General features: G+C 56.4%; 2 protein-coding genes across 6 annotated transcripts; one reads left to right on the forward strand and one right to left on the reverse strand.

Annotated features, from left to right (window-relative positions):
- Positions 1 to 1016: 1016 nt before the first annotated feature.
- LOC113901160 (translation initiation factor IF-2-like) lies at positions 1017 to 14379 on the reverse strand. 4 transcript variants are annotated; one of them, XM_027555160.1, is made up of 4 exons: positions 14124 to 14379; positions 11304 to 11836; positions 7764 to 7808; positions 1017 to 2722 (listed from the first exon to the last, which is right to left on the reverse strand). In XM_027555160.1, the coding sequence occupies exon 4, from the start codon at positions 2454 to 2456 to the stop codon at positions 1569 to 1571; it is 888 nt and encodes a 295-aa protein (XP_027410961.1). In that variant the 5' UTR covers positions 2457 to 2722; positions 7764 to 7808; positions 11304 to 11836; positions 14124 to 14379; the 3' UTR covers positions 1017 to 1568. The 4 variants fall into 4 exon arrangements, with proteins under 4 accessions (XP_027410961.1, XP_027410962.1, XP_027410960.1 ...); XM_027555161.1 differs by lacking the exons at positions 11304 to 11836; positions 14124 to 14379 and adding an exon at positions 8582 to 9675; XM_027555159.1 differs by lacking the exons at positions 11304 to 11836; positions 14124 to 14379 and having other exon boundaries at positions 7764 to 7848.
- Positions 5847 to 18552, forward strand: SIX3 (SIX homeobox 3). Of its 2 annotated transcripts, none has more exons than XM_027555155.1 (3): positions 5847 to 6004; positions 14505 to 15306; positions 17115 to 18552. In XM_027555155.1, the coding sequence occupies exons 1-3, from the start codon at positions 5869 to 5871 to the stop codon at positions 17305 to 17307; spliced, it is 1131 nt and encodes a 376-aa protein (XP_027410956.1). In that variant the 5' UTR covers positions 5847 to 5868; the 3' UTR covers positions 17308 to 18552. The 2 variants fall into 2 exon arrangements, with proteins under 2 accessions (XP_027410956.1, XP_027410957.1); XM_027555156.1 differs by lacking the exon at positions 5847 to 6004 and adding an exon at positions 6723 to 6867.
- Positions 18553 to 19959: the final 1407 nt, after the last annotated feature.

Raw genomic sequence — 19959 nt, forward strand, 5'->3', positions numbered from 1 at the left:
GACATGCAATATGGCAAGCTTCCTTTGAAACATATTTATAAAATAACTACAGTATAATTAAACCAACAAAGCCATCTTTTAAGTAAGCTTAATAGCTCAGTTTTTTTTCACCTGGGCAAAATTTTATTTTAAAAAGAAAAATAGTTATGCTTCAATCCCACTGTATATTTTATTCTGTGCATCTAATATTTCCTTTGCATCTACAATCTATGCATATCTAATTCTTTTTGACAACTATGATTATTAATAAAGTGCTCATGAAAGATATGCTTCATAGCTTCTTCAACAAGAATAATGTTTTTTTGTTAATGGAAATTGTAACATATCTTGACAGATACAATATATAAGATCTGCTTTTTTCTTAATTGTTAATATTTCTGGGTTGAATACTCAAGGAGCGGATCAACAGATATGGCAGGTAATAATCAGAGTGGATGCTATTTTATACAATGTAACTAAAAATATTTTAATGATTTAAAAGCAAGAGATAAATAAAAGCAATTATGTTTAATTTTGCTTTCGGTGTGCGAACAATTTTTGGTTGTTGTTGCTGCAGTTGCGGGTGTGTTTAATAGAGGAGGAAGCTCCGAGCGCTGAGTGATCGGTACCGACGCGGCTCTGCCTTCTTGCAGCTGAAGGGTCCTGCAAGCCGCCCTTTCTCTGCTTTCAGCGGTTTCAACGTCCCTCCAAGAGACGCAGGGCCCCGGCTGAATGCTAATTCATAAAACACAGTGGTTCAAGTTCACCAAGTTTTCCTCAATTTTGCAAACTGTTCCTCTTTCGCTATGCCTCAAGATTTAAGACCACGCGATTTCCCAAAAAGAAAAACTCAAAAAGACACCAGGCGCCGACGGGAGCAAGTGGAGCGGGGTCTGGTGCTCGCCCGCCCCTGGACTCCTGCCCACTCGGCTCTGCCCCACGCGACTTGGTCCTTCTCTCCCCAGACTCCGTCCTCTCCGCCCCAGGCCTGCCAGGCCCCCAACTCCCCCCTGCGCCGAAAATAAACACAGTTGACATCAGTTTATAATCTTTATTTGAAACTGTTTCCAAGGCTACAAATTACCGTGCCTCCCATGCAACAGGTACCTCCGAAGCGGTATCATTACAGATTAACCGTAATGTGTGGGATTAGAATAAAAGCATAGGGATTAGGTAAAAGGGGGGACGCCCGAGAAATAACGCCCGAGCGCATCTCGACTCAGAGGCAGCGGGTGGAATCCTCGTAGACGCTCGCTGCCCTGGAGCCGCAGCTCCTCCGCTCTCCGGCCCCGGAGCGGTCAGGGCCGGCGGTGCCCGAAGGGCTGGCGGGGCCAAAGGCTGGACGCCGGGAACGAATGACGGGGTCGCCAGGTTCGGGAGGACGAAGAGTTGGGAGGCCGCAAAGGCGGGGGGGTGGGGGGCGCGGGCTGGCCTATAGCCCGGTTGGGGGCCGCGGGTAGCACAGGGCTCAGGGCACCCTTCGCCGCGATACGCGGCGCCTGGAACTCGGAGAAGAAAACATCACGCCCACAAGGGGTCACAGGTCTAGAATGTTGCCCACGCCGCGTTCAAGGTCCAAGTCTAGAGGGTCAGTCCTCGTGTAACTCCCGTGCCGCTGCCACTCTCTGCCTGGCTGGGGCAGGGGGACGGGGCCCGGCGGCAGTGGGGTGAGTGGCGGCGGCGCAGGCCGCCCGCTCCCTTCCGAGACCAGGACTTGGGCCTCTGCCTCCCGCCAAGGCCATGCGCCTCATTCGGCTACCTCCCCGGCCTGACCGACCCCTACCCCAGAATTTCAGAAAGACCGCGAGCTCCTTCTCCGCGCTTTGCGCGTTTGGAGCTCGCCTCGCTGAGCCCAGCGGGACTCGGGCCTGCCTTGGGCCACAGCCCCGAGCCGCTGACGCCGCCCCGAGAACTGTTGGCGCGCGCCGGTGGAGGGCGTGGGACTGGGAAAAACAAACGGGGCCGGCGCGCGGGTTTGGGGTGGGGACCGGCTGGGGGCTGGAAGGAAGTTCGCGGTGTGGCCGCGGCGCCAAACAAAGCCCCCTTGGGAGCCCCGTCACCCCACGTTGACTCCAGGCCCTCGCCTTAGAGCAGGCCGCCCCACTCAGGGGGCGCAAGCCAGGACCGGGCCTCCGCCGCCGCCGGAGCCCGCGCTCTCCTTGGGTCGGGCAAGTCAAGCCCGCTGCCAGTCCCGAAGGCACGAAGGCCAGGTCGGCCGGCAGGGCAGCCTCACCCCGCCACCAAAGCCAAAAGAGCGAGGCCGAGGGGTGACTCCACGTTGATGTCCTCCGCCAAGAAGCGAGTTTGTCCCCGGCGCGCGCTGGAACCACAGCTCTGCCAGCAGCCCCAGAGGGGCCCAGAGGGCTCCCAAGTGTTCGGAAGTGGGCAACCAACTTCATCGAGACTTCTGCTTTCAAGAGAAGGGCCCCGGCTGAGGAGGCGGCGGGAGGGGACTGTTGCAAACAGCTGTTCCTCATACATATTTCATTACACAATCAGATAATGCGTCCCACCACCTTCTCAATTATTCACAGATAAACATTTTCAAGACGTTTTGACATCTGTCTTAGTGCCTGCTATTAATTTAGTAATCACTGTAGTTAAAAATGTATGGGATTTTTGCCGTCGGAGCACCTCCTCTCGGGCGCGCGGGCCCAGTGTTGCCGGGCTGTGGCTGGAAGCCTGGGCCCTCCGGGGGTGAAGACGCCTTTGGAGGTGAGACGGTCTCTCTGGCGCAAGGGCACTGTTAACGGGAGCGATTAAAGGGGTATCTGGTTATTTTTATTGTGGAAAGTGATGGTTGCCCCTCCCCCACCCGCATAGACATCCCCCGCCCCCGACACACTTTCCCGCCTCAGCACTGGACTGGACAACGAAGTTCAGCCCTTTGCCCCGGGCAGCGGAAATGGTTTGCTTCTATCTGCGCGGCGGGTTTCTCGTAAGGAAGACGCGTGCAACTACAGTTGGCTCATTTGGGACCAAGGAGAGGGAGAAAGAGAGAGAGGCTGGGACGGGGGAGGGAGGGAGGGAGGGAGAGGAGCTCACGATCGCTAAGAACTCATCACAACAAAAAACTCTAACAACACAGTGCACCTCCATTCCAGAGGTCACAAACCTCCCTAGTTTTACCCTGAGCCCGGTGGCTGGGCAGCGGTGACAAGGGCGTTTAGGAAACACAGAGAAAAATAAATTCGCTCCAGTGAGTGTACATGGGGCATGTGGGGCTATGAGAAAACGAGCTGCTTTTCTGCTTGAGTGATAAATGCTGCAATGAGCTTAGCTATGTAACCGGAGTTTTCTAAATCAAACAAGCAGAGTTTGGAGAATCTTGTAGAATTCATTGGTAAGTAATAGCCAACATCTCCAACTCTAAAATGCTGATTGTTATTTATTATTGGGAGAGAGACCAATAATTATTCATTATTGGTCTAAATAAACTATCCAAAGAGGGGAGAAAGAAATGCCCCAAGGGAAAGGAGTTTGCTTCCACATGTCCTGAATCTCAGCTACAGGGAATGGAAGTTACACTTCGGGTGTGGGAGCAATGGTCCCTTTATTCACCCCCACCCCTTCTGTCACAGTCTCCTTCTGAGGTACAACAGCAGGTGGACCCTTATTAGGGAATAAGGAAAAAACAGACCTGGAGAAAGAAAAAGGTCTTGGAAGAAACTGTCCTTCCAAGAAACATTAACAGACTTTAAAGTGATTCACTCTTTATTGTTCAAAACGACTCTTGCTAAAATTTCCAGGAATTAAGTATAGGGGGAGAAGGGGCAGAGTGTTTGACCCCAAAAGGGAAGACATTCTTTCCTACTCAGATCCCTACTCTACCCTCTACATTTCTAGGGCAACTACATCTGCTTCAACCTGTCCTTCCAGGTTTACAGGATGGCTCATCTCTTTTTCACAAGAGGAACCTTCCTCTACCCCTTGCAGGATGTTATCTACTTGCTAGCCCAGAAAACCCTCTTCCTCCCTCCCCATCCTATTTTAGTCTAAAAGAATTTTCCAAGCGAACCCTCTACTTTTAGAGAGAGATTTAGGGAGGGAAGTGAAGTGGATGTAAGGGCACCATTACACCCAGGGTGCTAGCCTCTTCTGCAGGAAAACCATGGTGGCTACTATCTGCGAGGTTTACTGGGACCAGGGCAGGCAAAAAGCTGAAACCACAATCAAGCCTGTGCACTTGTCTTTTGGGAGAGCTACTCTAGGAATCCCCCTTCCTGACTTCCAAGTTGACCAGGACAGTAGGTTCTGTTTGGAACTGAGCAATAGGGAGTGAGAAGTTGCCAATATCTCACCAAGAAAATCAGTCTAACAAACCAAATAATTCAGTTTGCTTTGGAGTGTTCTTTTGTGGATTTATTTGATATAAAGGGAATTGGGGTGGAGGTGAAGGCAGGAGAGTATGCAGCTAGCTAAGGCTCTTTTTAACGACTAAATTTGGCATAAAGGGAGACAAGGGGGCAAAATAAGGGCCTCCTGGCTTCTTGAATCCTGGTTGGGGCTGAACGTTCCTATTAGAAATCTCCCAGCTTTTGAGTGAAGGCGTCTATGCTTTCCACCCTATCCTTCAGAACCCAATCTCATAAACCAATAGTAATAACAAATAAATAATCCGGGTCAAAATGAATATTTTCTGGATTGCCCTCTTCTGGGGTCTCCAGCCCAGCTTAGAAGAAGGTGAAAGGATCGGCTTTGGGGTGGATGCGGTGCTCTTTCTAGTCTCCAGCACTTGATCTGGAACATTTCACCCAGTCTGCTTAACAAAGTTTCTCCTTCGGGGAGCCAACGTCCGTCTCTCTAGCAGGAAGCCCTTGGCCTCGCGTTCCGCATCCTCATTCGAGCCACTCTCCCTGTATGTGGCTTCCTGCACACCTGCCTGTGGCTGGGTTCACTCCGAGCGCGGGCACTGCGGCTTTTGTCTGCATCTGCACAACTGGGTGTGCACCCGTTCATTCAAATAATACTGTCTGTGGACATTTCTTCCCCCCTCCCTCAAATCCTGCTGTTAGTATTCCTCTAATTCTCCTGTGCATTCGGGTACAACTGCATGTACGTTCCGTGTACAGTCAGGTGACTCAGCTTTAAGCCTGAGCTCCGACGTATGCGACCCCCCGAGTCTGCGTGAAGAGGAGGAAGTGTGCAAGTGTAAATTCGGGGCTTTAGGTGGGGCTTGAGGTTAATAAGGTTTTCCGGCCCCAGGGCCTTCTAGGCCTCTCTTACACCTTACATCTCCCCATCTTAACTTTTCAGGAAGAGGGCGATCCTCCGAGGATCCTGCGCCTTGTTCCTTGGGTGGGGGGAGGGGAGAAAAGGGTCGAAACAGCTTTTGGGATCTCTTTTGGTCGATTTTGGCCGGGCCAGGGCAAATGGGAGTGGTGGGGGAGTCCGCGAAGTCGCCTGGAGGCTCGCGACTGCACCCCTCCACTCAGGCCACCAACTGGATCAGGGCGCCCCGGGATCCTGGGGACCTTTTAGGAACCAACAGTGAAAGTCCAGGCGCCTCGAGGGTGAGTAATCTACGTCTTTGGGGGCGAAACTTTCTTCCTCGGCCTCCTCCGGGGACCGGCTGTATTTGTAACTGGGAGCTGGCCTGGGACCGCCCCCTCGGCCCCTCCTCCCGCCCCCACCTCGGCGCTCCAAGCTCAGCCGGATGCCGGACCCTGAGCCCCTGCCACCGCCACGCACCCTAAAGGGCCACGCCATCTCTTAGAGTCCCTGGAGAGGCCTAAGGGCCTGGAGCGGATAGGAAGGGTACCAAGAAGGGTGGTCAGGGTCGTGCCGCGACCGCCTTGCGATGTATCCCTCCGCCGGGCGCCGCCTTGCTGGCCCGCGCGTCTTCTAGTCCCCGAAGCCGGCGGGAGCGCTGGTCTCCAGCGTGCTGGGATGGGAATGCGGGTGGCTAGCACGCGACTGGAAGCTGTTCTCGCAGGGATGGTGCGGGGACTGGTGCGTTCCTGGAATCCTGTAGATGTGTTTTCTCGTGAGTGTGAGAAAGATGAGTATTCGCGGCTAACTTCAGGTCAGTTTGTTCGTGAAAGGCTGTTGTCAGTGCGTCGGCCTGTCTCCTGCGCATTCGCCCAAAGTGAGGCCACCTCTCTCCCACTTTCCATACAGCCTCCCAGGCTCGGCCAAAGGGCCAAGACCCGGGGCCCCTGAGGCCTGGAGAGGTGAGGGTCTTGCTATGCGCCCCCGGGGTTTTGATCATGAATTCCAAGCTGCCCAGGTGCCCAGACTGGGTCAACCTAGAAAACCTACGTGGGAAAGGGGGACTCGGAGAGCTATCCCCACGTCCAGTGCAGGGTGAAGTCCCAAGCTTGAGCACTGGACCTGCAGACCTGGAGTCTCACTGCCGACCCAGCCGGGGATCCGGATGGAGTAGTGCTGGTACAGGGTGGAGGTGGAGATGAAAAGAAGGGAAAAGAAAAAACTACACTGGGTGGAGATGGAGTTGGGCAGCTTCTGAAATCGCCGGCTTTTCGCCCTGCTTTGGGGAGGTGCATCGGGCTGCGCCGTTACCCCCCCCCCCACCGGAAAATAAAGCTAATGATGTAGTAATTTAGGAGGGGGTAAGGGGCTGGGCGAAAGGAGGAAGGATGGGGAACACGCGCCCCAAGAGCGAAGGCAAACAGCTGTGCAGGCGCTGCCCGCAGCTCAGGCTTCCCAACAGGTTAGCTAGACAGGGATCCACCCGGCATTTCGCAGGAAAGGGTGGGGGTTGGGGGGAGACTGAGCGAGAGGGGTAGAGAGCCTCACAAGAGGACAGAGGGAGGGAGAGAGATAGGAGCCAGAGCGCGCGCCGCGAGGTTTAAAAGGAGACACACTTCCTAATGAATATTTATCCGCCGCTGCTTCCTGCTCCCGGCTTCCCTTACCTTTCCACAGGTAAGATCCTCCCTGCTTCCCAGCCCTGGGAGGGGTGGGGGTGCTCCCAGCTCCCCCAGTCAGTCTCGGGGCAAAGTTGGAGGGGCGGAGGGGTTCTTGGCAGCCGAGGAAAGGGAGTAGGAGGGCGAGTCCCTCCCGGCTGGGCTGGGGCGCCGGCGCAGGAGACCCGGCACTGCCAAGGACGCGTGCGTGGGCTACCTGTGTGGAGTGGGTGCGAGTGCGTGTGTGTGAGAGGGAGAGGATGTGCACCCGCGGGCGCGAGCGCCTGTTTCCCGCGCGCTCTGAGGACATTTTTCTGACTTTTCACTCGGACGCTCCGGATTTCTTGCCTTTGCCTTTCTCTGCTTCCTTCTCCTCCTGCTTCTGCCCTCTCCACCTCCCCCACCCTGTCCCCAGCCCTGGCCCCTGAGACGCTCCTCTGCGGGCTACTGTATATAGCTGGCGAGTGCTCCCCCGGGGCTGGATCCCGGTCTCTTATAAGAGAGGGTGTATAGGTGGGTTTCTGTCCCCAGTCCCCCCCCCCCCACACACACACACAAAGGCCGCGCGGCCACGGGGGCCCGGGTCCCCTTCCAGCCCGCTACACTCTGGAGGTGCTGCGGCGCGTTCCGCCACCCACACGCCTCGGGGCACCGAGGCCCACGACCGACCTAAGGGTGATCGGGCCCGCGGGTCCCAGGTGGAGCCGTCCTGGGCTGCAGCTGGGAGCCGGAGGGACCCCGGGAGAGAGCGCCACTCAGCCCCTCCCTCACCTCCTCCTCCCGCCTTCGCCCGCGGGAGGAGCAGCAGGAATTCGGGGCTGCCACGGAGGGGGGGGGAGGGGAACTGGGAGGGGAAAAGGGAAGGGGGCCCGGGGAGGAGCTGGTGCTAGAACCAGAATTCTTAAATGGACTTACTTGGCCACCTGTTGAGAATCCATGTGGGGTCGGCCGGCTCCGGAGCTGCGCGTGGTGGACACACAAAACCAAACGCCCAAGTTGGAAAAAGAAAATTATTTCTCTGGCCATGCCTGGCGCAGCCAGCCTGTCAGGCTCGCAGCTCGGCAACAGGGTCCGGCGGCTGCAGAGCCAAAAGAAACTTTGCCAGGTCTCTAGCCACCCCAGTGTCCCCCTCATCCCACGCCTCCTCGGTTCCGAGGCCGGGAGCTGGGAGCCCCCGGACTCGGCGCTCAGGGCCCAGCACCCGCAGTTCGGCTTAAGCCGGGACAGGCTTTCTAAGCCCTGCTCAGAAGTCAAGAGCAGCAGCGCCTCCGCCTCCTCGCGGCCTTTCAAGACGCGGTCGCTCCTTATTCTTGTGCCTCGGCCTCTCTGGTTGCCCCGGGACAAAGCCCCTGGAGCCCGGCCGCTCCCTTCCCGCTAAATCCCCTTGGGGTCAAGGCGCTACCAGCACCCGGCCTCGCGCTTCTCCTGCCAGCAGTGTGGCTCTTAAAGACCGCAAACCTCCCCCCCAACCCCCCCACCCCCCGCCACCTCGCCCTGCGCGCTCCCCCGACCCCCGCCTCCCCGCCCCTCTCCTATGGATCTAGCCCCCCACGCCGACGCCTCAGGTCCCTCCTGTCCCGACCGAGGCCCGCGGACTCCTAGCCCCCTCCTCTCGCCTCCTCCCCTGAGCAGTTGGTGGGCCTGGCCTTGGGGCCACAGAGCTGAGTTAGACCCTCCGCCTTAGGACCCCTTTTCTCTCCAACAGCTTCAACTCCTCTCCTCCCCGCTCCTACCTTTGGCCTTTTCATGGATCAAGGCCCCGGTCACTGCCTTGCCCAGGGCAGAGATGATTTCTAAAACTCATCAGTTTGGGCTTGAATTAGGAGGTCGTGGAATGGAAAAAGGGGCGGAGCATGCCAGTTGAGCTGGGGGAGAGAAGTGAAGAGGAGCAGACCAGATGGATTCAGAAGGCTGTGCTATCCCAAGGCCTACCTGGCCTTTTGGCAGAGGATGAGAGCTGGATGGAGCCACTCATTCCTAGAGATGGCCATTCTGGAATGGGTTCCAGAGGTTACCAATCTGGCCAGCCCATGTGTGTCTGAGAGATTGTGGGCATGGGGGTGGGGGGAGGGTAGGCACCTCCAGAACGCCCAGAGTGTGGACCTGAAAGCAACCTGCTTTCCAAGCTTTGTATATTAATCCCCCCAAAAGTAACCCTTAAAAGCCCAAGAGCTGGGTGAGCAAGGAGGGGCCTTGAGTAACAACTGTCCAGGGAAAGGGGCATCAGGGGAGAGAGCGGGTAGAGAGGGGAAGGAGTCTACTCTTTCAAAGCACTGAAGCCCAACTGCTAACAAGGTTCCTGACATTTGCTGGTCAACAATGTCACTTGCCCCACCAAGAAAAGAAGTAGATGGTGCTTTAGTCCTCCTTCTTTCCAGAGCTCTCCCTCTCTTTTTCTCCTTCAGGCCTATTTTATTCTTAGTCTCACCCTAGCAGCGAGTTGATCCTGTGCAGAGTGGCCTTTTGCCTAGAGTGCTTTTTTTCAGGCCTCCTGGAGACCCGATGTGTGATGAAAGAAAAAAATCCGAAACATCGTGACTAGGATTGGGGACAAGAACAGGGTGCACTGTGGTACCTTGCCTTTCCTAGTGTCAACTATCATAACATTTGACTGTGCTTGAGGTCTGTGGATGGTGGGAGCAATGATGGTGTGCCCACCCCTTCTTAACTCCAAGCCCTAGCACACCAGTTCTGGCTGTTACACCCGGGATCTCTGCAAAAAAAAAAAAGTAGGCAGCCTCCTGGGCAGTGGAGACCAAAGGAATTTGGAGGAGGAAGGAGATGGAAAGCTGACCCTCCACGGGCATCTACTCTCTGCCACGCCAAGGTTAGTCCACTTGCAGTTCTTTAAGGAACTGGGGTGACTGATTTGAAATTGACCCTCTTGAGAAATGTTGGCAGTGCTTTCCTTAGGCTACAACCAAAGGCCACAAACCATCCCCTGGCCCCCCACCCAAATCTCCCACCTCTTCTCTTGTGGCTGGGTAACCACAGCCACCTACCTAGGCCTTGTTTGTGCCCACTCTCCTAGGCCTGGCAGTGGGAGGTGCGGTGGCCCAAGACAGAGCCAAACTTTTCTTGTTTGAGGATGTGGGGGGCAGAGGGGCCTTCGGCGGGCGGTGGGGCTCATTAGGCAGAGCGGGGTGCCGAGAGGTGTGCGCCGCCAGCCGGGAGGCCGCCTTTGAGCGGTCGGGGCGGCTTCATTAAGCGGCGCTAACAAGGCATACAAATGCCGGGCCCAGCAGCTTTCTTGCAATGTCGGGGCCTTAGCAGGGCGCCAGGCTAATGAGGGTCACTCAAAGGGGCTGATCAAATATTCAAATTTCCCCGCACGCCGGGAACTTTTATGTATGGAGAAAGTTGAGGCAACTGAGCTGTGTTTACTGTCCTGGTCGACAATTACTCGGAGCGCGGGTGCCCGGAGGCTAAGGAGGGGCGGGGGCTCGGGAAGGGAGCAGTTGTTGTTGTTGTTGTTGTTTTTCATTCAAAGGAAAGTAATCGGGGTCCTTGAAGGGCTTCGCGGCCTCCCCGCCTGCGTGCTGCGCTCCCCTGCGCCTTCCTTGGCCGTCGGCGCCAAGCGCCTCAGTTTGCAGCTTGCGGGGAGGCCCAGACCACGGGCCAGCTTCCGCCTCCCTAAATCTTGGGGGCCGGACAAGCGTTGCCCCCCAAGACAAACTGGCCTATGGAGATGAGCGAGGTCAAGTGGGTGCCGCTGCCCCAGCCCTCGGATCTTCCTCTCTTGGAGGCTTCCAGACCCCTTGGCTTTGCCGGTAACAGAAACTAGGAGAGCGTGGGACTCTCTTAGACACCTCTTCTGGTGGAGTTGAGACTGCCTCGGTTGGGAATGACATTTGTAAGTAAATGCCCAGTAGGTCCTGGGAAGAGAAGGCTATCTTCCAGCCCAAAGGCCCTTTCTCCCCTCATCACCTGTACTGCTGTCCTTCTCATCGCCTGGGTCAGGATTAAGGCAGAGACGATGGTGACAATTTTGTGACCTCGGCCTGTACTGGTGCCATATCCCAGATCCCGGAGTCTGAGCGGCCAGAGAGCAGAAGACACCTAGAGACTCCGCGGCCGACCTAGCCATCCAGATCGCCCTTCTCTGAAAGACCCAGGGAGCCGGAGGCCCCTGCGCGCCACCTCCTCCAGGCGTCCCCCAGGCCCACCTCCCGGCTCTCGCGCTGCTCAGCACTTCGGATCCCCATAGCAGCGGGGCACACAGCCTGGGCCCCAGAACCCGAGGTCCTTCTCCTAACATCCCTCCCCAACGCCAGCGTCTAGGAATTTGGGAGGGGAAGCTCCGCCGCTCCACCTCCCCACCAACCTCCCATCAGCACCTTAGATCGACATCCTGCCGAGTCTGTCCTCCCAGCTCGGCCGGGAGCCAGTCCAGCCATCCGTGCCGCGGACAAGCCGCCCCGCCTCCCTCCCCAGCTCTCTGGACTCTCAACTTACGGGCTCCCGGCGGCAGGCGTGGTGCTTCGGGCCGGAGCGGAGAGCCGCTGGCAGCTGCGGGACCGCGGGGTGGGCTCGGTGGGCGGCGCGGAGCTCGGCTCTGCAGGGAGGCTCAGACAGCCCGGGGCTGCGCGCTCACCCCGCCGCTCCCGGCCCTGGCCGGGCGCACAAAGCTGCGCGCCTGGCTGTCGCCCTCCGCCCCGGTTTGCACCCAGCAAGCCGCCGGAGGGGTGCGGCGGCTCGGCAGGCTCCCCGGCTGAGGCTAGGGGCAGAGGTGCCGCCGAGCTGAACCTCAGCCCCAGTTGCTTCAATTCTCCTGGAGTGGCGACGGTTTTCGATTTCAGCGCTTTCGGCAGAGCCCGCGGCACCTGCCCTGCCTCCCTCCGGGGTTGGCCCAGCAGCGGCGGGGAGAGGCCGGGTCGCCCCAACCCGGAGGCGGGGGTTGCGGGGACTGGGAGGGGACTGGCTGGGTTCACCCGCCCGCCCGGCGCCTTGGGTCCTCGGTTCCAGGGATGCAGTTTCGGGGTCACGAGCTGTTTTCAAAAAGTTGAACACAATATTCGGAAACCCACCCGTAGGAATTCTCCCCCCACACGCGGCACAATACCCACTCCCCTCCCCTTTTTCATTCCTTCCTCCCCCGCTTCCTCCTCCTGCCCCTTCCCCCTCCCACCCCTCAGCCTATAATCCTTCCCCGACGAGAGAAAGGAGAGAAAGGGTCGGGAAGAAAAGATGAAGTGTCTGTTTTTGTGTCCCAACCTTAGGGCTCTTTCTGGGCCCGCAGTGAGCGACCGCCTAGAGCTTCTCAGCTGAGCAGAAAAGGACTCGAACGGGAGGAAGATTCACGGAGGGGAGAGATACATGGAGCCCCACAAAGTGGGGCTTGGCAGGTCTTCCCTTTGGGCGAATATTTAACTGCCTCAGTCAGCGGGTTTAAGACCAGCGACCCTAGCTGCCTGGGGGCTGAGTGGCCGGCGTCTACCCCTTCGCTCAGCCCACAGCCTCCCAGCTGCAGTGGAGCCTCCAAAGCAGCTTGCATGTCTCACCCGGGAAGCCTGGTGTTGGGGGAGTCAAGGCCTAAGGAGGCCAGAACTAGGGGTTTAGGGGCTGGGACACTTACAGCCCTAGTAGCGTTAGGTTTCCTATTTAAATTCTCTCACAGTCTGTCTTTCTCGCCTTCCTCTTTGAGATCTGCAAAGTGGTGTTGGTCTCAGTGCCTCACCCCCAGATCTGCATCGGAATGTAGAAAAGATCCTTTTTTTTTTTTTTTAAAGAAAAAAAGTTTTGAATTCCTCAATGATTTTTCTTCTGGAAAGGCAGCTTAGGATAATTATTTCAGCTTTATTGAGGGCAGATTAGTTGAAGTCTGGACGCTGCGTTTTCAATACACGTTGTACACGGGCCGACAATGTGGGCATTGTTGGCTACTGTGTGTGAACTCATTCAAAATATACACTTTTTAACACCAAACCGAGTCCTGTCTAAATATACACAGTGCTTAGGGGAAAGACATCACTGACCCCGACAAATCTGCGTAAATCACACTTCCCTAGTTACAGAAGCCTCACAAAGGGAGGCCTGGCTCAAGATGCTGATTACATGTTCTTTAACGCAACATACCTTAGAATAAAACCCATGCCTGGCCTGGAGGTTGCAGTGGCCAGGGGGAGGGAGGGCTCTCTTCATGTCATGGGCCTTTTGGGGTTTGTTTTAGGCTTATGATGTTACATGGATTTTTTTTTTCTTTACTATGTGAGCAAACAAGCAATTTTCAGGCCTGCTTGCTTCTTCAGGGCAGCCTCCAAAGTTTGAGTGCCTTCTGGGGTTGGTAGCCAGATCCACTAGCCCCTTGGGGGTTGTGGGGCTACCGGGCATCTTGGGAAGGGGGAAGAGGGCTTTCAGTTGTCTCAACCCAACCTTCTCCACCACTCCTAGGGAGGCAGCTGAAACCTGGGGGAAAACAAAGAGGTGGGCCGCCTTTTATGATGGAAAGGGTACTGTTGTTTCTACTGCTATTTAAAAATATAAGGCAATAGGGGAAATCAAGGCTCCTTGACTGGAAACAGAATTAAAGAGAAACCAGATTCAATGCAGAGGAAGTTGGGGGTAAATGTGGCTGAAGATTTCAGACTAGGGAGGCCAGAGTGGCCTCCTGAGCCCTGGGTCCTGAGATCCGGCTCCCAGGAGCCATATGCTCCCCAAAATTCGAGATCCTGGGGCTCCGAGCCCGCGGAACCAGGGTCGGCGCGCGGTGGGCCCCATGATCTCATCTCTCCTTTCTTTCTCGCCACTATTAGTGCTCACATAGGCAGAAAGAGGCGGCCCGACGTGCACACCGTGTGCAAACCGTGCTGGCTCCGCTGCCCCTCGGCCTCTCCTTGGGGGCTGGCCCCCGGCCTTCATGCAGTGTGGGGAGCCTCTCACCTCCCAACAAAATCCCCCCGTTTAATTGCTCATCCCTTTTAACGACTGTATGTCCATGGCTTGTAAATTTTCTGGACCAACTTCTTTGGGGAAGAGGGGAAAAGAGCTCAGAAACAGTGAGAAACAAGGAGAGAGAGGAAGAGAAGGGGAAGTAGTGAGATTAAGAGTTGCAAAGATTCAAAAAAAAAAAAATTCTTTCTCCCCCCTTCTCCCTTTTTCCCTCCTCTCCCCCTCCCCCCACCCCCCCACTCTGGCTAAGTGGTAAAACCGTCCTTACGTTCTCGGTATTGATTGGCAGGGCTGACAGTGATTGGCAGCGGTTGCCGTGACAACGCTACAACGACACTCCGCAGACCAATAGAAAAGCGAAACAAAATGTTTCAATGCTGCACTCACTGTGGATTTAGGGGAGATATTATGAGGCTGTTGTCATTAGGGCGATTGCTGTGGAATCGCTGAATCTTGACTCGGCGGTGGTTGGCTCTCGCTCGCTCTCTCCCCCTCTCCCTCTCTCTGTCTCGGGCTCGCTCTCTGCGCGCGCGCACCGGGCCGCTCTCCTTCCTCCCTCTCTATGTGGCTGCGCGGGTGTGTGTGTGTGTGGATGTGTTCGGGGTGTGGGTGTCCCTTACGCCCTTCCTCCTCCCCCTCCTCCTGCTCCCCCCTCCTTCCCTCCTCCGCCTCCCCCCTCTCCTCTCCCTCCTCCTCGTCCCCATCGCCCCTCTCCTCCTCTTCCTCCCCTCTCTCTTCCTCTCCCTGAATTTTCTCCTCTCCTCTCAGGTCAGTCCATGGTATTCCGCTCCCCCCTAGACCTCTATTCCTCCCACTTCTTGTTGCCAAACTTCGCCGATTCTCACCACCGCTCCCTACTTCTGGCGAGTAGCGGCGGCGGGAACGGCTCGGGAGGCGGCGGCGGCGGCAGCGGCGGGAACGGTGTGGGAGGCGGCGGTGCTGGCGGAGCGGGAGGCGGCGGCGGCGGCGGCTCCAGGGCCCCCCCGGAAGAGTTGTCCATGTTCCAGCTGCCCACCCTCAACTTCTCGCCGGAGCAGGTGGCCAGCGTCTGCGAGACGCTGGAGGAGACGGGCGACATCGAGCGGCTGGGCCGCTTCCTCTGGTCGCTGCCCGTGGCCCCCGGGGCGTGCGAGGCCATCAACAAGCACGAGTCGATCCTGCGCGCGCGCGCCGTGGTCGCTTTCCACACGGGCAACTTCCGCGACCTTTACCACATCCTGGAGAACCACAAGTTCACCAAGGAGTCTCACGGCAAGCTGCAGGCCATGTGGCTCGAGGCGCACTACCAGGAGGCCGAGAAGCTGCGCGGCCGCCCGCTCGGCCCGGTGGACAAGTACCGCGTGCGCAAGAAGTTCCCGCTGCCGCGCACCATCTGGGACGGCGAGCAGAAGACGCATTGCTTCAAGGAGCGGACTCGGAGCCTGCTGCGGGAGTGGTACCTGCAGGACCCCTACCCCAACCCCAGCAAGAAACGCGAACTGGCGCAGGCCACCGGCCTCACTCCCACACAAGTAGGCAACTGGTTTAAGAACCGGAGACAGCGCGACCGCGCCGCGGCGGCCAAGAACAGGTCAGTGGCGGGGACCCCGCGGCCTGGCTACCATCTCCGGGGACGGGGAGGGGGAGATGGATGGAAAAGAGGCGTGAGCGGACAGGAGGCAGGAGGCGAGCGGCTGCCGAGCGCACGAGAAGCCTAGACCTCTTGGTCAGTTTGGAGAAAGTTTCCGCTTGCCTGGGAGCGCGGAAGAAGGGCGAGCGTGGACGTATGGGCTGTTTTTGCCCCGAAGGGGCTCTTGTCAGTGTGGAGAGTGTATGAGGTCCTGAGTGTCCATAACCTCTGGGTTGGGTCCTTGGGAGCCTTAGCCCCGCGCTGCACCCGCGCCAGCCTTATCAGCCCGGGATCCGGCTCTGGGCTCCGCTGGAGCCTGCAGACAGGGAAGGAAGGAAAGAGCTCCTTGCCACCTGGCTTTTACTTCCACGCACTGCAAAAACCCTGGGAGGAATCCACGAACGTCTGGGAGAGGAAATTGAACTGGGTCCCTGCCACAAAGGGGAAAGGCCGGGCTGGCCACCGTGCAGCAGGCCTGTTCCCAAGGCGTTGCAAGTTGTCTGACCAGCAACTGGAGAACCAGGCTGGGAGTGGAGGGGCCGTGGGTGTCGGTGCAGCCCTCCTGCCTTAGCCAAGGAACATGCCGTTGGTCCACTAAGTTAGGGAATAAGCAGAAACAGAAGTTGCCTTGCTGCCCCAGCAAGTTGGCCACAAAGTCACAAAGTTGCACTGGGCTTGACCTGTCAGCAGAGCTGGGCCTGGGGGAAGTAGGGAGAAAAATAAAGTGGAGAGACACTGGGGAAGGAGAGAGTTGGGTGAAACCCCGAGGGAAAGCCTGTATCCCGGGCCTGCCTGGGTGTGCCCTGGCCTAATGCACTGCAGGGAGCCAGGCCGCAGCTGCTGACAGCTGCCAGGGCTGCGGGTTGGGTGTGAATCCCTGGAGGGAGGGAGTGTTTTCCGGTTTAGGTGGCCCAGGCCTGAACCTTTGGCCCTCTCACCCATGCCTGTGGAGCCAATTTTTCGTCCGATGAGGGCAGCGCCCAGGACCAGGGGAAGGCCTCCTTGTGGGGAGAACTCCAGAGACACTAGGTAGCGGCAGCCTGGAGGGGTGAAGGGGCAGCCAAAGACGGCTCTACAGTCTCCTCCTGCCTCCTCTGTCGCCCACTTTCTCTCTCGCTCCTCTTCCCCCGCTTTTCTGCTCCCAGCTTCACCATTTTCTCTTCCCCCGATCTTGCGCTCTGCTCAGGGATCCAGAGAGCAAAGCCAAGTGGTCCTCCACGGGAAGATCTCCAGCGGGCGAGCATCCTGCAGCTCTGGACTTGTGCTTGGGGGAGCTGAGGCAGGAGTCAGGGAGGGGACCTGTCTGCTCCAGGGACAGCCAACTGAGTCTGAAGAGTCCCAGGGGCTGGGGAAGTAGAAACATCCTGCCTCTCCCTGACTTCTGCCCCTTTGGGGCTGGGCCTCTTTAACAGCAAGCGCCCAGGCCTCCCCAGGAGGCCGGCCTGGGGTTGTACCTCTTCCTCCGAGGCCCGCCATGATTTAGGAAGCTTTGGGAGACCCCAGAGAACCCCGGGGAAAGGGAGACGGGAGCCCAGACCGCGCTGGGGGACGCTTTGCTGCGCTCGGGATCAGCTAGGCGTAGCAGGAGGGGGATGAGCGTAGAGAGCGGAATCAGGGGGCGGTGGCGAAGGCCACTGGGTTGGGGAAGGCGGAGTAGCACGGGGGCGGCAGGCCCGGCTCCCGGCGGCGCGGGCTTGGGATGGAGGCTTGTCGGAACCGGGTCTTGGGGCCGCCGTGTCAGGGCGTGCGCCGTTTTCTGTCTCCCGCAGGCTCCAGCACCAGGCCATTGGACCGAGCGGCATGCGCTCGCTGGCCGAGCCCGGATGCCCCACGCACGGCTCAGCAGAGTCGCCGTCCACAGCGGCCAGCCCCACCACCAGCGTGTCGAGCCTGACGGAGCGCGCGGACACCGGCACCTCCATCCTCTCGGTAACCTCCAGCGACTCGGAATGTGATGTATGATACCCAAGGCCGCCCTCCTCCCCTCTCCCCGCTCCTTCCCCTCCTCCTCCTTGACTGCCTCCTCTTCCTCCTCCACCCCCAGAACAAACCGAAATCAGGATACACAATCATACACACACCTAAATACACACACACTTCCACTCCAGCCAAAAATATATAAAAACCAAGAAAAATAACAAGTTAAACGCAAACCATCAACAACTCCCAACCACCATCTACCACCACGGCCACCCCAAAGGACCGCGACAGCCAACAGACAGTCACAAGCGCTGATACGGCGGGCAGACAGCATAAAAGAGGTGACAATTGTATACTTTCTAGGACAAGCACCGCTTCTCCTTTCGGTTCCCACGGACCCGGCACCCCACCTGCATGACGATTTATTTGTATCTGGGAAAATACTCTCTCTAGTTAAAAACGATTAAAAAAGAGTCGACTATACAAAAACCGACCGCCACCACGACGACAAGACGACAAAAGCAAAACAGACAAAAAGAGAAGAAAAAAAACCGCCATCTCCGTTCGGAATTTGTTAAAAAAAAAAAAAAGAACTCCTCGAGAGGGAAATAGCAAATGTTTCTCGCCTTTTGTTGCGCTCTCTCTTTTTTCCTCTCTTGCTCTCTTTCTTTCTCTGTTTTTAAGTCCAAGTATTGGTCAAACAAAATGCAATCTTCTGTTTTTTGTTCAGCAGACAATCATTTTCTTGTTAAGCACCTTTTTCTCTCCACTCTGTCACTGCCTGTGTGGGTACTGGTTATAAATGTGGAAAAAGAATAGTTATGACTGTAACAGATTTTTATTTTTATTTCAAAATTTTATATGAATTATGTATATCTTAATGATCGGTCATTTTCCCAGTTTGTAATATATGTGTAGAAATTGCCTGTATATGATATTGCTTTTTCTCCTCTCCCTTTCTCTTTCTTTCTCTCCCACCTTTTTCCTCCCTCCCCACTCACCTGTCTCTTTCCTTTTTGGGGTTCCCCTCCCACTCGATGTTCCTGGCGTCGACTTGGCAGTCAAGGCGTGGCGTGGTGGGCTGGGTGAGGAAGAGGGACCCTGTCGCTTGCAAAGCGGAGAGTGAGACTGTAGTATTCTTATGCAAAAGCTATTTCAAGTATTTCTTAGCTGCTTTGGAGGTATCTCTCACTCCCCGTAGGGCGCTTTTACTGTTATCTTAACTGCGTGTTTATCTATATGTAAAAACTTTCTAAAGCAAATACAGTATTCTCCATTTTCTTATCACTCCCGGGAGACTGGTGTTTTTGTCCACCACTGTGCCGCAGCCCTGGGGTGCAGCGGCCTGGCCTTTGCTTCCACTCCCACTACGCAGCCACTGAAGCTGGGGTGGAATTTTAAGGCTGCATCTGAATTTTTTCCTGGAGAAGGGGAGTGGGTGGAAAGATGGGAACAGGCCCTTTGGAAAGGACCCAAAGCCAAATCCTGAGAGAAAAGGCAGAGACGGCGCAGGGAGAGGGGTCTACGGCCAGTTTCTTTAGCACCAGATGCCAGGCCTAGATCCCCAGGAACTGTAGCCTTATCTTGGCCCTGGTGGGTCTTTGGGAGCGAGTTGGCGTCTTTTGGTTGTTACTGCTTTTTTTTGTTTTTTAATTTAAAGGGGAAATATACAAGGTCGCCAAATGCAAGCATAAATCTAGAGTGGAGCTGATAGGTTTTGTCTTCTTTACGGGGGGTGGAAGTGGGGGGACTACTGTAGGCTGGGTGAGGATGTAGTTTGAGGAGTTGAGGGCCTAGAATCAGGATGGAACCCCTCCTTACCACCTGTGTGTGCGTCTATGTGACTGTATGACTTGGCCTTATGGCTGTCTGTCTCTTTGAAATTTCTGTCTTTTGGGATCAACTGGAGTCTCTCTAACATTTCAGAGTTAGGTTATACTTTAAATGGAATCCGCCCTCTGCCCCCCAAATCTCTGCATTTTGCCAACCAGGTTCCTTCTGACCCCTAGCCTCCCTGCCCTGCACAGGGTGGAGGGGTGAGGGTGGGGGCCCACGGCTCCCTGTGATAGCCTGGCTGGGTGCCTCTGCCACTCTGGTGCTCTGGGCCAGGTTGATCTGTGCCTGAGGAGGAGCCAAAGAGGTAATTTCTGAAAACTTGCCTTCACTTGAAAGTCCAATTTCCAGAGCAAGGAGGATTAAGAAGAAACGTGCCTGGAATTTTGCGCCAGTTTCCAGACTAATTTTGATTTCTGATTTCCTTTTGTCCCCATCCTCGGCAGTACCATGGCGTTGATGTGGGGTGGGCTTTGCAGAAAGGTGGCCAGGACAGGAGGTGACCTGGGTGCAAGTGGGGCCTTGTGCACCTAGGGCTCTGGCTTGTGTGGAGAAGGTTCCCCACCTGCATCCTTACTTAGAATCAGGACACTATGACCACAACCACCTTGAGAGCTTCCAAGTTCGGAGGCCTGGCATGCCAGTATCAGCATCTCTACTTGTGTTCACTGCCCGGGGGAGGCAGGGGGAGGGAATGTGCCTCATAAAGTTATATTTCTGGCAGTAGTGGCCCAAGTGGTAGGCATCTGGGGAAAGGGCTGCCTGGATTCTATTCAGCTTGGGCCTCGGATGAGATGCACAGAATAATGTCTGGGGTGAGGGGCTCTGTCTCCTACTATCATTTTCAAATGGCCTGTCACA

Source organism: Bos indicus x Bos taurus, chromosome 11 (assembly GCF_003369695.1).
Source record: "Bos indicus x Bos taurus breed Angus x Brahman F1 hybrid chromosome 11, Bos_hybrid_MaternalHap_v2.0, whole genome shotgun sequence".
Classification (NCBI taxonomy): Eukaryota; Metazoa; Chordata; class Mammalia; order Artiodactyla; family Bovidae; genus Bos; species Bos indicus x Bos taurus.